At 39.3% G+C, this 22205-nt stretch overlaps 1 protein-coding gene across 1 annotated transcript in view; it reads right to left on the bottom strand.

Annotated features, from left to right (window-relative positions):
- Window positions 1-5255: 5255 nt before the first annotated feature.
- Window positions 5256-22205, bottom strand: part of LOC117287955 (INO80 complex subunit D-like) — a 20813-nt gene continuing 3863 nt past the window's right edge. The window contains exons 2-10 of the mRNA XM_033768617.1: window positions 21012-21249; window positions 18798-19633; window positions 14254-14347; window positions 12463-12672; window positions 11894-11997; window positions 10628-10761; window positions 9582-9702; window positions 8351-8629; window positions 5256-6798 (exon numbers count right to left, since the gene is read on the bottom strand). Of these exons, the coding sequence (XP_033624508.1) occupies window positions 5663-6798; window positions 8351-8629; window positions 9582-9702; window positions 10628-10761; window positions 11894-11997; window positions 12463-12672; window positions 14254-14347; window positions 18798-19633; window positions 21012-21229 (3132 nt within the window). The 5' untranslated portion in view covers window positions 21230-21249 and the 3' untranslated portion in view covers window positions 5256-5662. The remainder of the gene's footprint in view (window positions 6799-8350; window positions 8630-9581; window positions 9703-10627; window positions 10762-11893; window positions 11998-12462; window positions 12673-14253; window positions 14348-18797; window positions 19634-21011; window positions 21250-22205) is intronic.

Genomic DNA, 22205 nt, shown 5'->3' with positions numbered 1-22205 from the left:
ACAAACAAATCAGGACAATTATTAATGTACAAAAAGTAGAAAATAACGATGAACAACACACGTACCTTTGGATGTCAATATGGCAAAATGCAAAAGGCAGCATAAATGAATGAAGCTTGTGAAAACAGTAAAAGTAGTGACGTTGCAGTATAGCGCCACCATTTGACCACTTCATGCACACGTAAATAATCCCTGGTGTGCATTTTCAATCGGTTCTTTAGGCCTATCGTATAATCGGGGTACCAGTTTGGTTTGCCAATGGACGCCACGTTGCAGTGTTTAAAGTGGGAAAGGGGTGGGGCGTGGCTTCCACAAAATTGTGGAAACTAGGTAAACAACAGTTTCCAGTGGTATTTGAAACTAAAGAGGAAGAAAAAAAGATGTTTTATTTTACAAAGAAAAATATCTAAAGACAAAAAATATATTTGTTTCCATCCCAAACAAATTGCAGAGAAGGCTGAATGAATTAGGGGGTGGGGCATAGTTTGTTTTCCTAATTCTTCCATGATCACACTCACAGAGCAAGGATCTTGGTTAGGCCACTTTCTTCCTTCCTCCATGGTTAGGCCATTTGCATGGGTGGCTCAGCTAGGAATACGACGTTTGCTAAGGGAGTTTCTAAGGATGTTCCCACTAGCTTCATTGCATGATGATGCAGAAATCCATAGCCTAAAGCTGTAGCCGTAAACTCAAACGCGGCCTTAGCCAAGCCTATAGACCTTTATCACGCTGTCACCATGTTGGTCATGTCCCCTGTTTCCACAACAGTAATGAATGCTAACATTCATTGCACAAACATGGCACCAGACTATTATTTCGTCCAGCCTCAGTAAATTTTTGGTTCCAGTGAGTTGGAATGGAGTAAAATCAAGATGGCCATACCGTGATAAAGGTCTATACTATCCAAGGAACAAGTCTTCAAATAAAACGACACTTGCAAGACCATATTCTGAATGGATTATCAATAAAGGTCGATCTATATACTGTCCGGGAACAAGTCTTCAAATAAAATGACACTTGCAAGACCATTTTCTGAATGGATTATCAATTCTTTTAATTCCACATTGAGTCTAGGATGAACAAAACAATTCCCTGCACTTTCGTGGCGTAAAGAAAAATATATATCCTCAGGCAAAATAAGATGATAGTTGGTGATCAAATCAAGGTGCTTCTAAAGAAACAACAGTAAGAGAGAAACAAACAAAACACCAAGAGCATGATGGACGGTTGCTACCGAATGGTCATCTCAGTTAGTACAGGAACAATCAAGGCCAATTTCATTGAGTTGAAACAGTGGTGGATTTCACATAAGACTAGTCTTACCACGAACCTACTAGGACTATCTTTGTGAAATCGACCCTGGTCCTTTTGAAACTTCTGATTCAGCTCTGTCTATTTATTTTAAAAATATTTTTGCAAAAGCGGGCTTCAAAACATTTGGACAGACCCTATCGCCCGGAAGCTGAGGTTTCAAGAGGGGCAAACAGTAAAAAATTTGTTGGCAAGCAAAATCACTCGGCTTATCAAACAAAATATCACTATTACAATTTGTTTTTCTTCTTTTTATACTTGAGCCCTGATAACTTCTGCTAGCAAGCAAATTTGTTGAGCATCATTTTCTAATCTATGAAATATGGTCCAGATTTATTGGTGTCGGTGAACAACAGTTGTAGTATTCCTTGTTATGGTTATAAGGAATCACAAACTGGCCAAGATCCTAACTGGAATGGTTCCAGCTTTCATTTGTGACTTTTAAAAATCAAGCCAGAGGAAAGAGGAAAGATGTTAACGAAGTGCTTGTTATCTGAACCACAAACAACGGGGTTAAACCCTTCTCTAACACGATAAGTGTTCTTCCGTCGATTTCACCAAACTCTTCCTAATCTAAGGACTTAGAATGAGTGCAGTTCTGTAACCGAAAATTTAGGACGTATTGAACCCATCATAAGTTAGGACGGGTTACTCGTCCTAACTCAAGATAAGATTAATCCTAGCATTTCATGAAAACGGCTGCACAGTTCTTTGAAGTGAACTACCAATCCTATAGTAGGAGGGGCCTGGGGAATGGCAATGGTAAAGCGTCTTTCTCAAGGAAACAAGTGATACTGGGACTCAAACCCAAACTCTGCTGATCAGAAACATTAGCATAAAACCTTTCTTGGTGAGGAGTAATAGGAAGAGGTTGCTGGTATCAAACATTGTGAGAAACGGCTCCCCCTAAAGTGACTTTGTTATCGAGAAAGAAGTAACTTTCCATGAATTTGATTTCGAGACCTCAGATTTAGAACTCAAGGTCTCGAAATCAACCATCTAAACGCACACAACTTCGTGTGACAATGGTGTTTTTTTCTTTCATTATTATCTCGCAACTTCGATGACCGACTGAGCTCCAATTTCCACAGGTTTGTTATTTTATGCATATATTAAAATACACCAACTGTGAAGGCTAGTCTTTGACAATTACCAATCGTGTCCATTGCCTTTAATAAGTCCATTGTTCTTAACTGCTCAGCCACAACACCCAAATGAATGCAGTGATAGATTCTTTAGTATTGTTTTCCGATGTTGATTCTACTTTAGAAATACTGTATCACCATTTTCAAACAGTTTATGGAGTCTTGCACAGTTTCTGCTTCTGATCAGCATGAGCCTGAGCAGAAATTTTTGAGTTTCTGAAATAGAACAAATTAAGTCACACGTTTTTAAAAACAACCATCTTGACCAGAAGCTTCAATAAAAAAAAAATAATTCAGAAGGTTTGTGTTGAACACATCATACAGTAAGAACAAAAACAAACATACACAAATCTACATGTAAAATATATAAATGAATAAAGCAAAGTGTTGCCACATTGAAAGAATCAGAAAAAAACAGCAACAACACAAATCAGAAAAGGTATTCAATGTGGACCGTTTGTGTGCAGGAAAACAAATATTATTGCTACCCAAAATTGATGCTTTACAATATACATATATATCTTTTTCTTATAAAAAAACATAATTACACAAAATACATTTCATCCCTTTGTAATGAACCATTAACCCGGTCTCTAATTCTTAACAAAAATACTATCAATTCTTTTGAAAATTCCCTCAAAATTTTGCATCTGCGCAATAGTGGTTTAAAATGTCTGTACAGCTTCTTTGTTTTGTGGTAATAAATGTATACATGTACATACAATTGCATTCTCTTTTTAAACAATCTTGCAGCAAAAATAGTATTTGGGAATATAAAATAGCGCCACTCAAAGGTTATAATTTTCTTTGGTGAACCAATTCCATGGGATGGGCATGTCTTATTTATTTGCTTGAAAGTCAGGATTACTTCAAGTAAACAAAATAAATTGCTAAGCAATATTTCTCGCTTCACATGTCCATGAAATTGGGTCTCAGGTTTTACCCAGAAATTTGATTTGAAAGTTTAAACAAGGGTAGGACAGGACATTGAGAATTTGTAGGAAACTGTGTTGCAAAAAAATTATATGTGTTTTGGAGGGGTACATGACACACTTTTTATAATGTTCAATGGTCAAATGTTGTATGAACATCGTTTTGAAAATAAAACTTAAAAAACAGTAAAATAAACTTGTAAGGAGGGAAAGTAAACTTTCCTGAAACATATGACTACAAAAAACCCACAATTCAATTAGAACAGTTCCATGTGGAGTTCATCCTTATCATGGGGCGGCCATCTTGCTTTTCTCACACAATGGGTGCGTTCGTTTAGCTTCCTTGGGTCTACCCTGCGGTGCTCACTCGGGTGAGCCCCTGACAAGAACTAAACGAATGACCACTCACTGCTTTCATAGTGATGTCGTTTACCTGGGGCCAGCCCCTAGTGACCCACTCCACAAGCAGGGCACAAGGGGCTGGCCTGGGTGAGCCCCTGGAATGACGTCAAAAGCTATCTATCGGAACGCACCGGGGCAGACCGGGGATGGCCCAGGGAAGCTAAACGAACGCACCCAATGTTACCAAACCGCGGCCGTATCCGAATTGGTGGGTAAGGCTATGACTGTAGCTAAGGGTGTCCTATACTTCAACACATGTTAGGCGCAATCAAGTTGTAGCCACCAACTTGGACATGACCTTTGACTGGAAGGAAAAAGACAGTTCTGGTCCTTTGCATGACATGAAAATTAGAACTGCCATCGTTACTGTTGAATACAGGGAACCAGGCACAGATGACCACAACATAATTAAGGTCTATTGTCACTAACAGATAAAAACCTATTTCCAAGGCAAACGTTCTGGATCGTCCCCTTCAAGGTGGCAAGTAAACTTTGTAGGGAAACTGTCGTTAGTTGGGCCTGTCCAACTGTGGTTAAAACATTCCCTACCATAGTTGGGTCAGGCCCATCATGTTGGGTTTTACATCATTAAAAACAGGTTCAGCCACAAGTATGCTCAAGAGTAAATATACTTCTACAGTTTTTTTTTTAATGAATACAGGTGTGATTATTTCAAATAATTCACGTTGGTTAAAATTGTCAAGAATACTCACTGAGGAATCTCAAATTCATTCTCATCGCATCTTTGGCGTGATCAAAGTTTTTCCCAAATATCCAAGCCTGAATAATGCAGAGTACTACAAAATTTGTATTTAAGTGCCCTCTCCTCTAAAGCGTGCTCCAACAAAATGAATGTTAAGTCCTGAAATATTACTGGATGCGTCGTGGCATAGTCAGAGGTATCTCTTTCTTATATTCTCAACGACTCTCGTTCAGCACTAACATAGATACTAATGTGGTCTAAAGAGCAAGGGCCTCGTTGATAAAAAAGACCCTCCTTTGACACTAGAGCATGTAACAAAACTCCAGTATATCCAACTGCGGAGTAAACTCTTTCAGATTTTCAGAAGAAAATATGCAAAGTGAAAATGTCCAGTAAACTTTCATCTCATTGGAGTAAGGCAAATTTGTCGACGAGTTAGCACCTACATGTAACCCTTGTGACACCGGCAGTTGTTACTTTCAACAGCGAGCAGCCAAACAGTAGGCAACAATGTTAACAACTGGTAGGCAAATGGTAGGCAAATGGAATGCCTGCGAGTGATCTAGTACCCAGACTGTAGGGTTCAATGAAGGACACACCCAGCAAATGCACCCTACCAAAAAGCACATTAACCAAATCAACCCCAGTTTCCTAATTACATGTAACAGGAATCGGAACTCCAAAGACTGAAGTTCAACATGAGGGTAGAGGTTAGGTTCTTTGTTTTGTTTTCTCTAATTTTAAAAAGAATACCTTACACTATTAAAAAAAAAACTATATAAAAGTAGAAACTACAACTGTTATTTTCAGGAAATACATGTAGGTGTAACATTTTAATGACCATTGTACTCAAGTTAAGAAAACCCATCTCATAAGATTCCATGTCACTTTTTAAAGGAGAGGACTCAAAACAAAAATTCACCAGCAGAGGAGCTGTATAGCTGCTCTTGGATATTTCTTTAAAAAATATACAGACGTCTGATGCATATTCATATCTAGGTATGCATATTCATCTCAAAGCTATGCAAAATTTTGAAACGAGTTCTGGTTGCATGGAAAAAACAAACCTACTAGAATACAGGAACTGCAAACCAAGTTCATCCGAGCAAACACCATTTAGTCTGATGTTCTGCCGGCTAAAATACAATGCAGGATTTTAATGGTATGTTTCACGTCTGAGAACCTGCTTTTGTTGAAGTTGTGTTCGATGAGGGAGTGGTAACTGTGCTGACTTGGGTCGGCGTAACATTCATATAGTTCAGGTGATTCTGACCAGCAGAACTGACCACGGCCGAGTTGTTTGAGTTGAACACGACCCCCAGGGTTTTGGCCAACACAGGATCATTGGTGCCCAGCGGGAAGCCTAGCTTCTGGGGAAATGTCATCGGTGGATACAACGCTGGGGTGTGGACTGGGGTGTGGCTCGGGGTGGAGTCCGGACTGTTCTGATTCATCATACTCAGCAGATTGCTATTGTTAAGAATGAGCGCCGTGGGCGAGGGCGCCACACTCCACGTCTGTCGGAAGCTGGGGAGTGCCATATGTTGACTGTTGGCAGAGGTTAGAGTGATGACTGGACTGTGCATTGGGCTAGGTTGCCCTGATATAGTTCTCGGCTGCTGCAGCATGGCGCTGCTAATTTGGGGACTGTGCTGGGCGAGTACATGATGTGGGGACATCTGGTTGCTGTGGGGCGACTGCTGTGGTGAATTAGCCATATGTCTCTGTAGATTCAACATTGCACTATTCATCTGGACCATTCCGTTCCCCATCAAGACTGGTGTTTGCATTCTCAATGACTCTAACGACTGGCCGTGCAGCTGGGGCACTGGCAAAGCATTCTGCCCCATCAGACCTGCCACTGCGTTAAAATGTCCACCGTTATCATGAAACGCAGTCTGTCCGGCTACGCTGGTCATAACATGCAGTGGTCCAGATGCTTGCGTTACAGACAAGTTACTGGTGGACACACTGTTGGCAAGGTTTGCAGAGTGGTGTAGCGACCCAGTCATCGCGTCCACTGTGTTCTGTCTCATGGTGTCCTGCAACAGTCGGTTTGCGGCCGACTGCAGGTCCCGGGGTAGACCGTCAGCACCATCTTGATCTCCGGAATCTCCACTGTTGTTCTGCTCATCAAACATGGAGCTGTTGGTGGACAAGTGTTGGTCCATGGACTGTTTGGACAACTGGTCAAGGGATTCTTGAACTGAGTTGGACACCTCCAAGAAGGCTCTTTCAAGAGCCTCCTGCTCTTCTCTGGTGGGCATAGGGATGGGCATGTAGTCACCGTCTCCATTCTTGTCAGCTAGTGAATAAAGACAAATATTACAATACAAACTCATAAAGCGCATCTTTCTAATAAATATTTCTCAAGGTGCTACAGAAAACAAGTATTAAAAGTGTCCATGCTCATCGACAAAAACATCTTTCTTTTTGTTTGCTTAACAATGTTTGAAATGACAACTGGGGAAGACATACCAGTGTACCACAGAGTAGAGCCAGTTTTTGCTAAATGTTTCGATCAGTGTACTCTCACCGTCTAGATGGTCATTTCCCTTGTGGTTTTTTACTTAAAATCATTATTTGAAAAAAAAAGGCCATAAGAAAATTACTTGACTTTTGTTAAAAACTACATCTGCATCAACTTATGTTTTAATCTTGAAGTTGCAGCTGATATTAAAACCAAAGCTAACTAATTCTACAACGCTTGCAGTCTTTCCACTAGGTTTGCAAAAAAACAAATTCAATAAACATCTGTTTTACTAGTTCAACCAAAATCTGACTTTAACCGGACTTTTTATTTACATGTAAACTGCTCACAAAAAGTTAGGAAACTTTTTTTCATTAAAGTATATTTTTATCATTTATTACTCTCTTTGTATTAAAGAAACACGTTGCCTTGGATCGGACGAGTTGGTCTTTGATAAGCGTTTACAACCGTTTGTTGCAAACTGCATATGGTTAGAAAGATGTTTTAAAAGTAGAACACAATGATCCACACACATTTGCCTCGAAATTGCGTGGTTTTCCTGTTACTTTGCGAACTAACACGGTCGGCCATTTATGGGAGTCAACAATTTGACTCCCATAAATGGCCGACCGTGTTTGTCGACGAGGTAAAATTTCGAAAGATACTTGTGTGGATCATTATATTCTACTTTTAAAATATCTTTCTAATCATATGCATTTTATAACAAATGGTTACAAACGCTTTTCAAAGACCAACTCGACCGATCCAAGGCAACATGTTCCTTTAAGTTATATATCAATGCAAAGCTGAAGTGTTCCTCCTGAAAATGATACCACATTTGCAATTGTGACATGTTGCTGAAATTGGCTACATGAATGACAATGAGGCAAAGTCACAAATCAAATGTGCCAAAATTATCGGTACTGTAATAAACAGTCAATAGGTAATGACCAAAAATCAAACCGGTCAACCCTCAGAACCATGAATGGTTTACACAAAGATTTGCACCAGTGAGAACACCACACACAATTAGCCCCATTTCTTGAAAAACACCTTGTTTGGGTATTTGCAAGACTCGTTACTGAACTTCTTGTCTTTATATAAAGTGGATTATTAAGATCAGTAAGTTGCCTTGCTTGCTTGAATTACCGTGCTAATTTTGGCACATTTGATTTGTGACTCTGTCTCTGTCTTACTCATGTGGCCATGTCCAGCAACATGTCATCATTGCAAATGTGGTATCATTTTAAAGAGGAACACTTCAGCTTTGCATTGATATAAAACTTAATACAAAGAGAGTAATAAATAATAAAAATTTACTGGATTGAAAAAAGTTTCCCAACTTTCTTGTGAGCAGTTTATAATTAGGCAAAGACTTTCCTCCTACCTTCTTCGTGTTCTTTGACAAACTTTGTGAAGTCGTCCGACTCAAACAGGGATAGCTCCGGCATATCCATTTGTAACTTTGGAAGAATCTCCGATAGATCACTGCCGTTGCCCTCCGAGTTCAAATCAGAATTATCTGCATCGGAGGTCATGCGGAGGTCAGAGGTGTCTATGCCAAGGTCAAGGTTTATGTCGCCAGGATCCATGTCGTCTGCTGGGAGGCTAAGGCGAGGCATGTCTAAACTGAATGATGGTGGCATACCGCTGTTCCTCTGCGGGACTGATGTTTAAAATAAAATAGATAACAAAATCCATTAAAAAAACATATAATTTCCTGTTAAAATATTATCCTGTTAAAATATTTACAATAATAACAGTGGCTTCTAATATAACTCTCATATCCGCCACTCAGTGACGCTCAGTATTTTCCTGTTAGGTTTTGAGGAGCTTGACGTAATGAGACCAAGTCCTTTACATATATCACTATGTAACGGTTAAGTGCTGTGGCGCAAAATGTTGCAAATCAAACCCCCTCTCTTGGCGATAAGTGTACTGGGTTCTTTTACACACAATAGGCTACACAACACACAGGAATAACTGCTATACGTCCAATTCGAAGGCCGCAGCATTAATGGTTAAGTGTCTTGCTAAAGGACAAAAGTGTCACAAACGGAACTGGAACCCACACTCTTCTAGACAAAAATATCAGAGCTTGGCTCCCGCGCACTTATTCGCTTGGCCACGACATGCATAATCTGTAATATTTTAAAACCACTATAAGAAAAGGCAGCTTTGAACTAACCAACACGGTTTTTTTCATCAGTTAATCAATCCCTTATCCTTGACATAGTTGAAAGGCAGTGGGCACTATTGGTAATTACTCAAAATAATTATTAGCATAAAACCTTACTTAGTAACGAGTAATGGGGAGAGGTTGATGGTATAAAACATTGTGAGAAACGGCTCCCTTTGAAGTGACTTAGTTTTCGAGAAAAAAGTAATTTTCCAAGCATTTGATTCGAGACCTCAAAAGCACACAACTTCGTGTGACAAGGATGTTTTTTCTTTCATTATTATCTCGCAACTTCGATGACCGATTGAGCTCAAATTTTCACAGGTTGGTTATTTTATGTATATGTTGAGATACACCAAGTGAGAAGCCTGGTCTTTGACAATTACCAATAGTGTCCACTGTCTTTAAGTTGGTAAGAGGACAAGTATGGTTTACTCACAGGCTGGAGGTATTGGCTTCTGAGGTCTGACGTTTCTCCTTGTTTTCTTCTTCTTGTTGGGTCTTGTCAGCGCCGAGGGTTTCGTCTTTTTGCGGGGCTTTTTCTGCTTTGGCTGTAATCTCTGCAAGGAAAGAAAAAAAATCGATCAGAGGAAACCTTTATGCCTGATTACTCACTGGATTACTCACTGGAGATATAAAGCTCAAAAGGGTCTAACAATGATACTTTCTCACAATAAACATTCAAGTTCTTGTGTTTTTTTTCCTCGGTGCGTTCTGCCAGCCCAAACACTTTGTTGTACACAACCAATATGGCTCTCTGTAGGTGTTTATCATTTTGATCTTTTCACTCTAATATGAAGTGATTGCATAATAGCAACCTTACCCTCTCAAGAAAGATCTTATCTTTCTCCTTCTAACCCTGGTAAGCGTGGCCATGGAGGTTAAACATGGATGGATGAAACTACACTTTTTGAACAAAAGTTTCCTGCGTGCTCAAACTGGAGTTTTTCTTGTGCATGGAGGGTGAACATAAACAAAAATATAGCTTTTTAACAAATTGCTTTTGTGCTCAGATTCAATTTTTTTTTGGTTTTTATGTTGGTCACTTAAATTGCCATTGAGGCTCAAGTACAGTACTACAGTGCAGAGTGAACTAGTGTCTCCATTGAGGCTGAAAGGGTGTTATACAGGCGCTTCTAAGTTCAACTGTTCAAGATTTTGCTGTTGTTGCCAACATAAAGTATCAGGGCTGTATTCTGTAACATTATTGTGTCATAGCATCAAGACCTTCAAAACACCCTTATGAATAGCTGGTTGCAATACGTGTCATCGACCACCATCTTTGATGTTTAAACAAGGGAAAAGTGCACGCGTGTACGCGCTTGCGAGTGACTCTCAGCCAATGGTTGCTTTTCATGTGTGCACAATTCATCAAAGATGGTGGCCAATGACGCCTATTGCAATCCATCTATAAAGGAGGGCTCATGAAAGAGTAAGGGCAGACAAGATAGAGGGGGTGGTGGGAGGGGAGAGAGAGGCACCCACCATTCTCTTGCAATGCTCCAGACATAATGGGTCGTCATTCTGCATATCAAAGGCAGGCTCAATGCAACGGAATCCCCCTGGGAACTCTGCCGAGCATTGATGGAAGAGTTCTTGGTGCTCGTCCTCAAGAATGTCTGTAAGATTCCACTGTTAAGGAAAACTCTCACTAAACAAAGCAAACAAAATAATTCCAATGTTACTACAGCATTGGGTAAAATTCATAGATGCCGGTATTTAAAAAACTAAGTTATTATTAAATTGCTGGGGAAGTAAGCCTGAATAAGTGTGTGTTAAATTTCTCCTGAAAGAATATGATGTTGTTCGTTTGTGAGAGGTCTTCAGAAAGAGAATTCCACAGTCTTGGTGCTATGTTGGAAGAAAAAACCTGTCATTGAACTGGCCGGGTTAGTTTTGGAAACATAAAAGTGGATATCTGATAGATCTCAGACCTGGTCTTGTTATACAGGGCGTCAACAAGTTTTTTAATGTAAAATGCAATTTCACTCCATAACGCACATCATAGAGTTATATATAAAAATGTACAGTGAAATTGCCCACCAGTATGGCGCATTCTAGATTTGTTTGATGATGACGTCAGGTGAAATGGGTCAATACAGCGCTAACACTGTGTATGGGTAAAAACCAAAACTAATAATCTTTATCCCCGAAGCAAATGTAACATTTAATGACGATTATAGGTTGTTAGAACGCCAGAAGCACACATTGCTTGTAAGTTATTTGCTTGACACCTTACAAACCACTCAATTGATTTTAGTCATTAATAATAATAATAATAATAATAATAATAATAATAATTATAATAATAATAATATCAATACGTATCAATGCGCTTCACATTAGTGCCCTGGTCATAGGGCCAGTAACATCCCTTTTTTAATGTTTCTCAGCTCCCTTGTTTATATCGCACCAAAGGCTTTTTCATTCACAATATTAACCTCTACCCTCGCAGGTACCCATTTATTCCCCTGGGTGAAGAGAAGCAATTATAGTAAAGTATCTTGCTCAAGGACACAAGTGTCACGACCGGGATTCGAACCCACACTCCGGTGAATTCGCACCAGAACTTGAATTCGATGCTCTTAACCACTCGGCCATGACACCCTACGATTACTTTCTCAAAGAGAGGTGCTCAGACAATGTTTCTCAGGGTGACTCTTATTAATTCCAAATTACCTTTCAAACACTTATTGAAATTGTTTTGTTATTTTTTTGAAGTGGCAACCAATGAAATGTAAAAAAGGATACGTCTATAGCAACGGCTTGAGTACGGCACTGCCTCCTCCTGGCACGCATCTCCACTTTCTTCCTTGCTGGCACAAGTTCTGTCCGGAGGAAGCTCCACCTTGGGTCTGAGACGAATTAAAGAGAAGGAAAAATTCATTTGTATGTTGGTTATGAATTGACCTTTACCCTTTGAACACAAAGTTTGTGCAATCACACACAGTTTTCGAGAACAGAGAATCTGGGTTGACTTACCATTCGTGTTGTCTGTGTGTTGGGGCAGTTGAGGTGGCTACCCGCTTGGAATGTTCTACATATGGTGATCCCAAGTGATCTCAACAGCACAACAATTTTGTGAATTAAAATATGTTTTTCTTTTCGTAGCAAATTAGCACAAACTTTGAATAGCCAAACACATTAAATATACACTAATGATTTTTGATGCACTAGTTTTGCTAAACATTTTGTTTGATTTTATGAAAAATGTACACCAAACTTGATTTATAGCTTGTCGTATTTTAGAACTTTTTATCACGATATCCCATAACAAAAGGTGACGCAAATTCAAAGGTTAACTCTACTTGAAGACCTACCTTGTCAAGGGTTGCCTATTTAACCCAAGAATAGACACCACAGCACCAAATGAATGCTCCCTAGCCGCCTTGATGAGCGCAAGACAGAGCCTCTTGGACTTAAGCCTCTTCGTTCGTTGACAGCGGTCAGATTGCAGCACACAGGCACAGTGACTCCTCAAACGGGAACTTAGCTCATCCACACGATTTTTCCTTGAAGGTCCCGATGAACTATCATGGCACATACAAAAGGAAAGCCATTAACAAGTTATTAGCCAAAGGCCTACTATAATTATGTACTGCATATGGTAACTGCATCCCTTCGGTATTATTTTGTCACAAAAAATCATGAACAATTGAAGTAAAAGTTAAAACTTTGTTTCTCATAATTGGCACACAAATTAGCATCCACTGGTGGAACTCTTACACATGGAACCCGTTTAATATGTTAGCCCTAACTCCCCTCCACCTAACCCAGCAAAATCAAACTACACATTTTGGTTGATTCTGTTTGTCTGAGGAATGCATAAATTATATATAATAAACTAATTATGCTTTAGAGCTGCAGCTGCAGCTGTTGCTATAGGCATCCTATGCTTCAACATTTGTTCAATGTTCAATCAAGCCGCACTCAAGCCACAGTCATAGCCACTAACTCGGATATGGTCTTACAGCATTATATGGGAACAGGAGTCAGAATCCAACAGTTTGGGTGCTCAGTTAGTTGTGGCGTTGGATTTTGTTAGAATTAGGAAGGTTCATTATACATGTAGCTGCGGGGAATTCCCCACCAGGGAATCTACTGAACTCAGAGAATTTCTCCTCATAGTCAGAGTCCAACTGGCTGGGTGTTCAGTAATCAAGTGGTGTTGGATTTTGTTAGAATTAGGAAGGTTCATTATACATGTAGCTGCAGGGAATTCCCCACCAGGGAATCTACTGACCTCAGAGAATTTCTCCTCAAAGTCAGAGTCCAACAGTGTGGGTGTTCAGTAATTAACTGGTGTTGGATTTTGTTAGAATTAGAAAGGTTCATTATACATGTAGCTGCAGGGAATTCCCCACCAGGGAATCTACTGACCTAAGAGAATTTCTCCTCATGGTTAGAGTCCAACAGTCTTGGGTGTTCAGTTATTATTTGGTGTGGGATTTTGCTTGATGAGGAAGGCCCATAATACATGTAGCTGCAGAGAATTCCCCACCAGGGAATCTACTGACCTCAGAGAATTTCTCCTCATAGTCAGAGTCCAACTGGCTGGGTGTTCAGTAATCAAGTGGTGTTGGATTTTGTTAGAATTAGGAAGGTTCATTATACATGTAGCTGCAGGGAATTCCCCACCAGGGAATCTACTGACCTCAGAGAATTTCTCCTCAAAGTCAGAGTCCAACAGTCTGGGTGTTCAGTTATTATATGGTGTTGGATTTTGTTAGAATTAGGAAGGTTCATTATACATGTAGCTGCAGGGAATTCCCCACCAGGGAATCTACTGACCTAAGAGAATTTCTCCTCATGGTTAGAGTCCAACAGTCTGGGTGTTCAGTTATTATTTGGTGTGGGATTTTGCTTGATGAGGAAGGCCCATAATACATGTAACTGCAGAAAATTCCCCACCAGGGAATCTACTGACCTCAGAGAATTTCTCCTCAAAGTCAGAGTCCAACAGTCTGGGTGTTCAGCATCAAATGGTGTTGGATTTTGTTAGAATTAGGAAGGTTCCTGATAGCTGTAGGGAATTCACCATCAGGGAATCTGTTGAACTCGGGGATTTCCACAGTAAAAAAATCAGCCATTTTAATTTTATGAATACATACCTGCTACTGCTACTACAATAATCAGTGAATCTGGGAGTGTATCTATGGGGAGACTGCCTTTCATCTTCATCTTCATCAGAGGAATATTCTAAGCCTGCAGGTAAAACAAAACAGTAGTAAAAGCTCAATAAGCAAATAATATACCACAAAATGAGTTTAAGCTATTATTCATTTGTTTGTAGTTGCTGGGCACCTCCGAAAAAGGGTGTTTCACTGAGAGGCCCCCCCAGGGTAAAAAATATAAAATAAAAGTAAGATTTCAAACATATTCGTTGAAAAGTTACTAAATTGCAATATTTATCGTCAAGTCCAAACAAGAAGACAAAAGCTTTTATAAGAAAAAAGGGAGGAAAGGTACGTAAAGCACAGAATGCAAGCACTTTTCATTTTAACATTTTTCATGTTAACGTTTAATATTTTTTGAAAGAAAGCACCTTTTTACATGCAACCATTTACAATGACCTTTACATTCCAGGTCATTTTGTGGCAGGCGAGATACTACACCAGGCATATTGGGTATTAAAGCTTGGGGGCAACAGGTGAGTGAGACAGGAATGGGACCTTTAGACCAATGCAAACTGACCTCTCTGATCCCAGACGGCCTGACGTGCTCTGACACTACTATGTATGCACGCTTTTAACCACTACTCTTTCTTGCAACTTAGAGGGATTTCATATACACAGAAAACAGGATGTGATTGTGAGGGCAAGTTAAGTTGTTGATCAGATTGTTTTTTTTTATGTGTGGTGATTGACAGGCCCATACACAATCTCGGTTCTATTTTTTGTACACAACCAACAAAGATGTCTCTAAAAAACTTCAAAACAATGGGAGAACAAATATTTGACCTGAGATATTTTGATCTTTAGGAAGATGCCTTACAAATTACACATACAAGGGCTCAAATTTGTATTGGGGGAGGGGGAAGGTGCCCACACGCGACCTCATTGCTTGTTGCTTAAAATGTTTACTTGCCAAGAATTGTTCTAACAGTTGACAAGAACAGTTTTAAACATGCATCCTGTTTTGATATGAACAAGCAATGTGGCATAATTTATGGTTAAAAAAAGAAATACACATTTTGTTCATATTGTGTACTACAATGTTTATTACTCAATTGAAAGGTGTTTTTAGTGTTTATCAGACTCAAAGTCAACATAACTTGTTTTTGTTTAATATTACACACTTTCACTAGCATTTCATTATATTGTCTGCACTAAGTACTGTCATACAGTCAGTACTCAAATTTAGAACTTTAGACTGCATACATGTAGACTACACAGACCCCCAACCCCTCCCTTTAAAAACCCCCTCCAAACAAGCAACCAAACAGTTTCCAAAGAAGACAATAAAAGCAAAATATTTCAAATTTTGGCAAACAGACCGTGCACCTAATATTGGAACGTTTCACCGTAACTAATTTTCATCTACCTTGCAGGTTTTAAACTGCCCACATTGCCCAGCATTCCAAGCATTGTACTACGCCAATACATACGTTTCATTGAACAGGCACGTACGATGTGGGTTCTGAATAGTTTGACATTTAAATTTGAGGCTCCCTTTATATTATGCACGTAAAACTTCTATTAAATTAAAAATCAGCCAAATTCACAACTGGGATGAACTGACCTATTGATTATGAACCATGAATGTATTCCCACAGGTACACGCAGGTTAAAATTAGAATTTCAAAATCTAATTTATTTTAATCGATGCTCATTAAATCGTGACAATAGCCTGTGCACATCTGCGTTTTTGATGTATGCTTCCTTTTCACAGCTTTTGTTTATGCTGTTTTTATGTTTTGAAAGGATTATTTTTTTTTAGAAACAAGCTTGAATTTAGCAAAAAACTAAATGTACACAGCAAAGATTAACAATTTTTGTGAAGCTTTAACTAAGCCCTCTCAATTATTGAAACAAGGTCCTCAGAATGGTGATCACTTGGTGTTTATCTTTGGTTTGGAATGCCCTGTGCAATCTGGCGTATTTGAAAACAAGTTTCTGTATGATTGTCGTGAATATTGATTTGTGTCCTACCCCCCCCCCCCAAAAAAAAACCACACAAGTAAAATTAACAATTAATATTTTTGTGTCATGCGTATTGGCCTGTTTCGACCCGATTCTCATGAGCTTGTGCATGGGGAAACAATTGATCAAGAACAACAAAAATATATTCAATGAAACAAAAAACTGTAAACTGTACAATTTTTTTATTGCTACAGTATGATCATGATTTTGTGTACAGTACAGGGACATTTCATGAACCTGCTTCTAAACCAATGATTTGATGGTATGGTTCATGCTGTGTGGTAGTGTAGATGAAAAACTCAACAAGTACCTAGTCAAAATGCAAGAACGTCGAGTTTAAACCAACAGTTCTTTTCAGAACCACCCCAACTTATTAGAGATAGTCATTACATGGTGTTGCCGCAAACATATCGTATTTCCACCATGCAAAGTTTGAAATCCTACTTAAAATACAAATTGGTTAAAGTGCACTTGTAAACAGGCATGATTTTCAACTCTTGAAAAACAATAGGAACGTTTATCAAGTACAAAGGGTGACCAGCATGTGGGTTATGTACAAGTACATGGTGTAGGCTCAATTACTTTTCAGGCTAGCAGTTGGACACTATTGGTAATTACTCAAAATAATTATTAGCATAAAACCTTTCGTGGTAACGAGTCATGGGGAGAGGTTGATAGTATAAAACATTGTGAGATACGGCTCCCTCTATAAAGTAATGTAGCTTTTGAGCAAGAAGCAATTTCCCACGAATTTGATTTCGGGACCTCAGATTTAGAATTTTGAGGTCTCGAAATCAAGCATCTGAAAAGCGCACAACTTTGTGTGAGTGACAAGGGTGTTTTTTCTTTCATTATTATCTCGCAACTTCGACGACAGATGAACTCAAGTTTGTTATTTTGAGATACACCAACTAGCATACATGTATGTTGAGATACACCAACTGTGAAGACTAGCCTTTGACAATTACCAATAGTGTCAATAATTGAGAGTTGTCTATATTCAGACAATTATTGTCTGAATATAGACAACTCAAAATTTACACTTGAGACTGGATGCCCGAGGCTAGTGATTTTAGCATCCGGCCAGTAAAGTCATGACCAGACAAGACTGGCCATCTTGTGTTTTTTCACATCAATATTTTTGTTTTGTTTTAAAAGTTATGTTCAAATGTTGACTTTGAGTTCAATAAATTCCTTAACTTTACAGTTGAGCATAAAAATTAATGTTTACAGGTTTTTTTTGTAACCCTCGATTCCAGACCTTTCTCCTGAAGCAAATGTGGACTTTACACAAGAATGGACAGTCTGCCACCATTGGTCATCATCACCGTAATTTTCGGATTATAAACTGCAGTTTATTTTGACATTTTTTTGAACTCCTGCGGTTTATTCTCCGGGCGGCTTGTATGCCGACGTATAAATATTTAAGAGAAAAAACAGCATTTTTCAAAAGAAAGATCGTTTGTAAAATATTCTTAAACAAAAACCTGCCTGTTTGCATACTTCACTTCCGTGTTTTGAGGTTAGTTTTTTCCTTTTTTAAATTTTTTATTTTGGATTTTTCAACAGGACTCGCGAAAGTACCGAGTATCAAGTGCTAACTACACATCAGTTTGTGGTAAAACAACGCATTATACGGTACTTCCATAATTTAACATCTTTTAAAGACATTGGACACTATTGGTAATTGTTAAAGACCAGTCTTCTCACTTGTTGTATCTCAAAATATGCATAAAATAACAAACCTGTGAAAATGTTAGCTCGATTGGTAGTCGGAGTTGCGAGACCATGGTGAGACAAGGATGTTTTTACTAAAGTAAAAACATCCTTGTCTCACCATGGTCTCACGAAGTTGTGTGCTTTCAGATGCTTGATTTCGAGAACTCAAATTCTAAACTTGAGGTCTCGAAATCAAAGTCATGGAAAATTACTTCTTTCTCGAAAACTACGTCATTTCAGAGGGAGCCGTTTCTCACAATGTTTTATACTATCAACCTCTCCCCATTACTCGTTACCACGTGAGATTTAGTGATGGTAATTATTTTGAGTAATTACCAAATAGTGTCCACTGCCTTTAAAGACAGTGGACACTATTGGTAATTGTCAAAGGCCAGTCTTCTCACTTGCTGTATCTCATCATATATGCATGAAATAACAAACCTATGGAAATTTGAGCTCAATCGGTCATCGAAGTTGCCACATAATAATGAAAGAAGAAACACCATGGTCACACGAAGTTGTGTGCTTTCAGATGCTTGGTTTCGAGACCGCAAATTCTAAATCTGAGGTCTCAAAATCAAATCCGTGGAAAATTACTTCTTTCTCAAAAACTATGTCACGTCAGAGGGAGCCGTTTTCCACAATGTTTTAAACTGTCAACGTTCTCCCCATTGTTTGTTACCAAGTAAGGTTTTGTGCTAATAATTATTTTGAGTAATTACCAATAGTGTCCACTGTTTTTAACATCTTTTAATATGAGACTTGTATAGTTTTGTTCAGTGAAAATGACTCACCTAATGAGAACAGGTCCAGTTTCTTTTCTTCTTCCGCCTGATAAATGTCACGGAGACTATCCAATGATTTAAGTCCTAGCTTCTTTGTGAATAACGTCCTTGGTTTCTTAGTTTGGGCTTGAACTACAGAGGCACTTAATGGTGGGAGGTTGGTCACGGCAAAGGGCAAGTTGGGACCTGTGTCCACCTTGGCTTTGGAATGTGTTACATGCGGCGGCATTGTTGGGAGGTGGTCACTTAAGTCCGCAAACAGTGGTGGCTGGGAAAGACTCGAGGACGGTGCACCTAGGGATGAGGCTGGCGAGGTAGTGCGTTGACTTGGTGACTGCGACGACTTGGTCACCTGCTGTAACCTAGCCTGCAGTTCTTGATCTCGCTGCAGTTTTAAGCGCACCTTGTTCTTTTCGAGCTTATCCCGCATCCGATCCTGAAGTGACGACTGCCGTGAGCGTGACTTCTTCCTGGGTTTCTCCGCGACGAAATCATTGTCCAAGCCATCATTCGCGGTGGCAGAGTGGGGAAGTATCGTGGATTCTAACGACCCACTGTGTGACGCTCTCAAAAGGAGCTCCAAAGAGTTTCTACTCAACGCATGACTGCCCACTGCCGAGTGGTTCTGAACATCGGATTTCTTGGATTTGTTCTTGTGCTTCTCATGCTTACGTTTGTGTTTGTCTTTCTTCTTCTTTTCCTTAGGGGGTTTGAGTTTGTCAACGTGTGACTCAATCGTGTGTTCCTCTGCCGCTACATGTTGATCATTGGACGGGTCTCCTGGTTTGCACCTCTTCTCCTTTCTTGGGACGAGACCCAGGACTTGTAAGTGGCTGAGACAGAACCTTCAGACAGGGAAACAACAAAAACATAACTTCATTAGCTCTTACAAGATCTTTTGACCCTTTCAATTGTACCCACGTAAAGTGTTCTTTACTCTCCCATCTACTACATGTTTGCAAAATGTATAGCCTCAAATGTTCGCAAATTGAAAACTTTCAAACTGATTAAATGAATGAATGTTTTTGATAATGATAACTGCCAAATAACCAAATATGTTTCAGTTACCTCATACATAGTATGCAAGACTAGTGCTGGGCGAATAGTGAAATTTTGATATTCGGATACCGCTGGCCAACTATCCAAAATAAACCGGATATTCGAATAGTTTTTTTCGCCGCTAGAGGGCGCTATTAAAAAAATATTTATAAAAAAAAAATATTAAAAATATTTCTTTTTTTCCGCTAGAGGGCGCTGTTCGTTTGTGAATGAGATCGTATGGGCGAATTGATATTATTTTTAAACAGTGTCACTCGGTTCATTCATAAAAATAACCGGATCTAATTTAAAGATAGCGATTTGCTTTTTCTTTTGATCGTGATTGACTCTACGTGAAGGAAAACTTTCGTAATCTTTGAACAAATTACGTCAGAAATGTCATTGTTTTAACTCTTCACGGAGGTGAGCATAGTTAAATACTTAATTTATGCTGTTTTATGTTGTCTTAATAGAAGTTTCATAAGGATTCAGACAAAACATTCAGTTGTCACCCGACGTCCGCGGATATTCGAATATTAAAAGAATATCCGGTTACTTGGTTGTAATTACAGAACTATCCGGTTTATAAATAGGTATTTGCGCCCTATGCGGATATCCGGTTAAGAAAAAAAAGGCATTCGCGGTTACGGATAGGAAAACCTATTCGCCATTAACAGGATATTCGAATAATTCGCCCAGGCCTATGCAAGGCCAACAGTGACTACTGGCTACCAATAATGATTTGCCAGCAAAATGTTCCTTGCAGTTTGGTTAATTGAATAAATGCAAAATATTTCCTTTTCAGAAGCATTTTTCACAAAGATGTCACAACAATAGCACAAAGAAATTATCTTCATATGAATAATTATGGCTCCTGGCTGGCACCCCGAAACAAAGATAATGACAAAATAGGGAGACCGCTAACATTATGACTAGATAGCTAGCATGTTGATCTAGAGGTCGCAGATTCAAGTCTCGCTCTAGTCAATATTTCTTTGGATAACTTTCCGTATCCGGCCACCACTTTTTCACTCCTTTTTACAAGAAGGGATATCTCAGCGAGGTAAATATTACTGTATTATTTCAAATCGAATGAAAAATTGGTGGCGTGATACGGAAACTTTTCAATTTCTTTCTTCAAATCAACCCTAAATAAAAAAAAAAACACAGAATTTCTGCACATACTTGCGGTCTTCACTAGCTGGGATGGGGTTTGTGCAGCGTTGTCGGTTATACTTTGCCACAAATTCACACTGTCGGAAGGGGGCAGTCTTGTCCTCCAGAACGTGACGGATGCAGAAAGCATAGCCATTGAGGCGTCGCTGTTTGCAGACTTTGGCACTGTACGAGCACAGTGGTTTGTGATCAATCTCTGAGAAGTGAATATGCTTGCCCTCGTACATTACTTGACGGTCAACATTGGCTATAGAATCCAGGGGAAAGAAAAAAAGAAGGGAATGTCATTGTTGTTATTTCCTTTTCTCAATCCAAAACACCTGTACCAGTTGTGCTAATTGGCCTTTTAGTAACAGTCAGATGAAATCACATGGTATTATTATACACATAATGAATGTTTATGAGTGCAATGGTGCGAATATGTTCATGAGTTGAAAGATGGAATGTTCTATTCAACGAGGCGGAGCCGAGTTGAATGGAACATTCCAGCTTTCAACGAATGAACATATTCGCACCATTGCACGAATGAAAAACATTCATTATTTGTTTTATATAACATCCAAGTAGAACTTTGTCATTTTGATTGAAAGAAACAACTTTCAAAACAAACAATTTCAACTGTAGAAGCCGAATGCTAGTAATTTTACTATGCGTTCTTGCAGTAACACCTGCTGCGTTACCAAAGACACGCGCACGCAGTGCTGTTTTTACTCAGCTTTTTCGTTCCATCCGAAAAGTACCATTGCACGCTGGCAGCGTGCCAGCGTGCAATGGTACTTTTCGGATGGAACGAAAAAGCACGGCGAGTGACTCAGCGTGCAATGGTACTTTTATTTGCTATCACGTGACGGACAATCCTCCAATCAAATGGCAAGGATCTGCTTGGGTGTTATATAAATACAAATATTGACTACTTTGAGTTCTATGGTTAAAGCTACCACTCCCGAGGTGATCCCCGGCACCACTGATCCCCGGAGTGTTCTATTTTCCTGAGGCGCAGTCTAGGTACTGTGCGAGCCATGTAATAGTCTTTGTACTATTTCATGGCAAACGACTATCACATGGCCGCCTGGTTTCAAGTAAAACTAAGACATATTATGTGCCGCACTCTCAGTCAATGAAAAGGCAGAATTTATGTAAGGGGTGTTATAATAATTACAATGAGGGCCTGTATACATCCCTGAAACCAAGGATGCCTCAAAA

Source organism: Asterias rubens, chromosome 3 (genome assembly GCF_902459465.1).
Source record: "Asterias rubens chromosome 3, eAstRub1.3, whole genome shotgun sequence".
NCBI lineage: Eukaryota > Metazoa > Echinodermata > Asteroidea > Forcipulatida > Asteriidae > Asterias > Asterias rubens.
The sequence above is the reverse complement of the archived record's forward strand: the minus strand, read 5'-3'. Positions and strand labels throughout refer to the sequence as shown.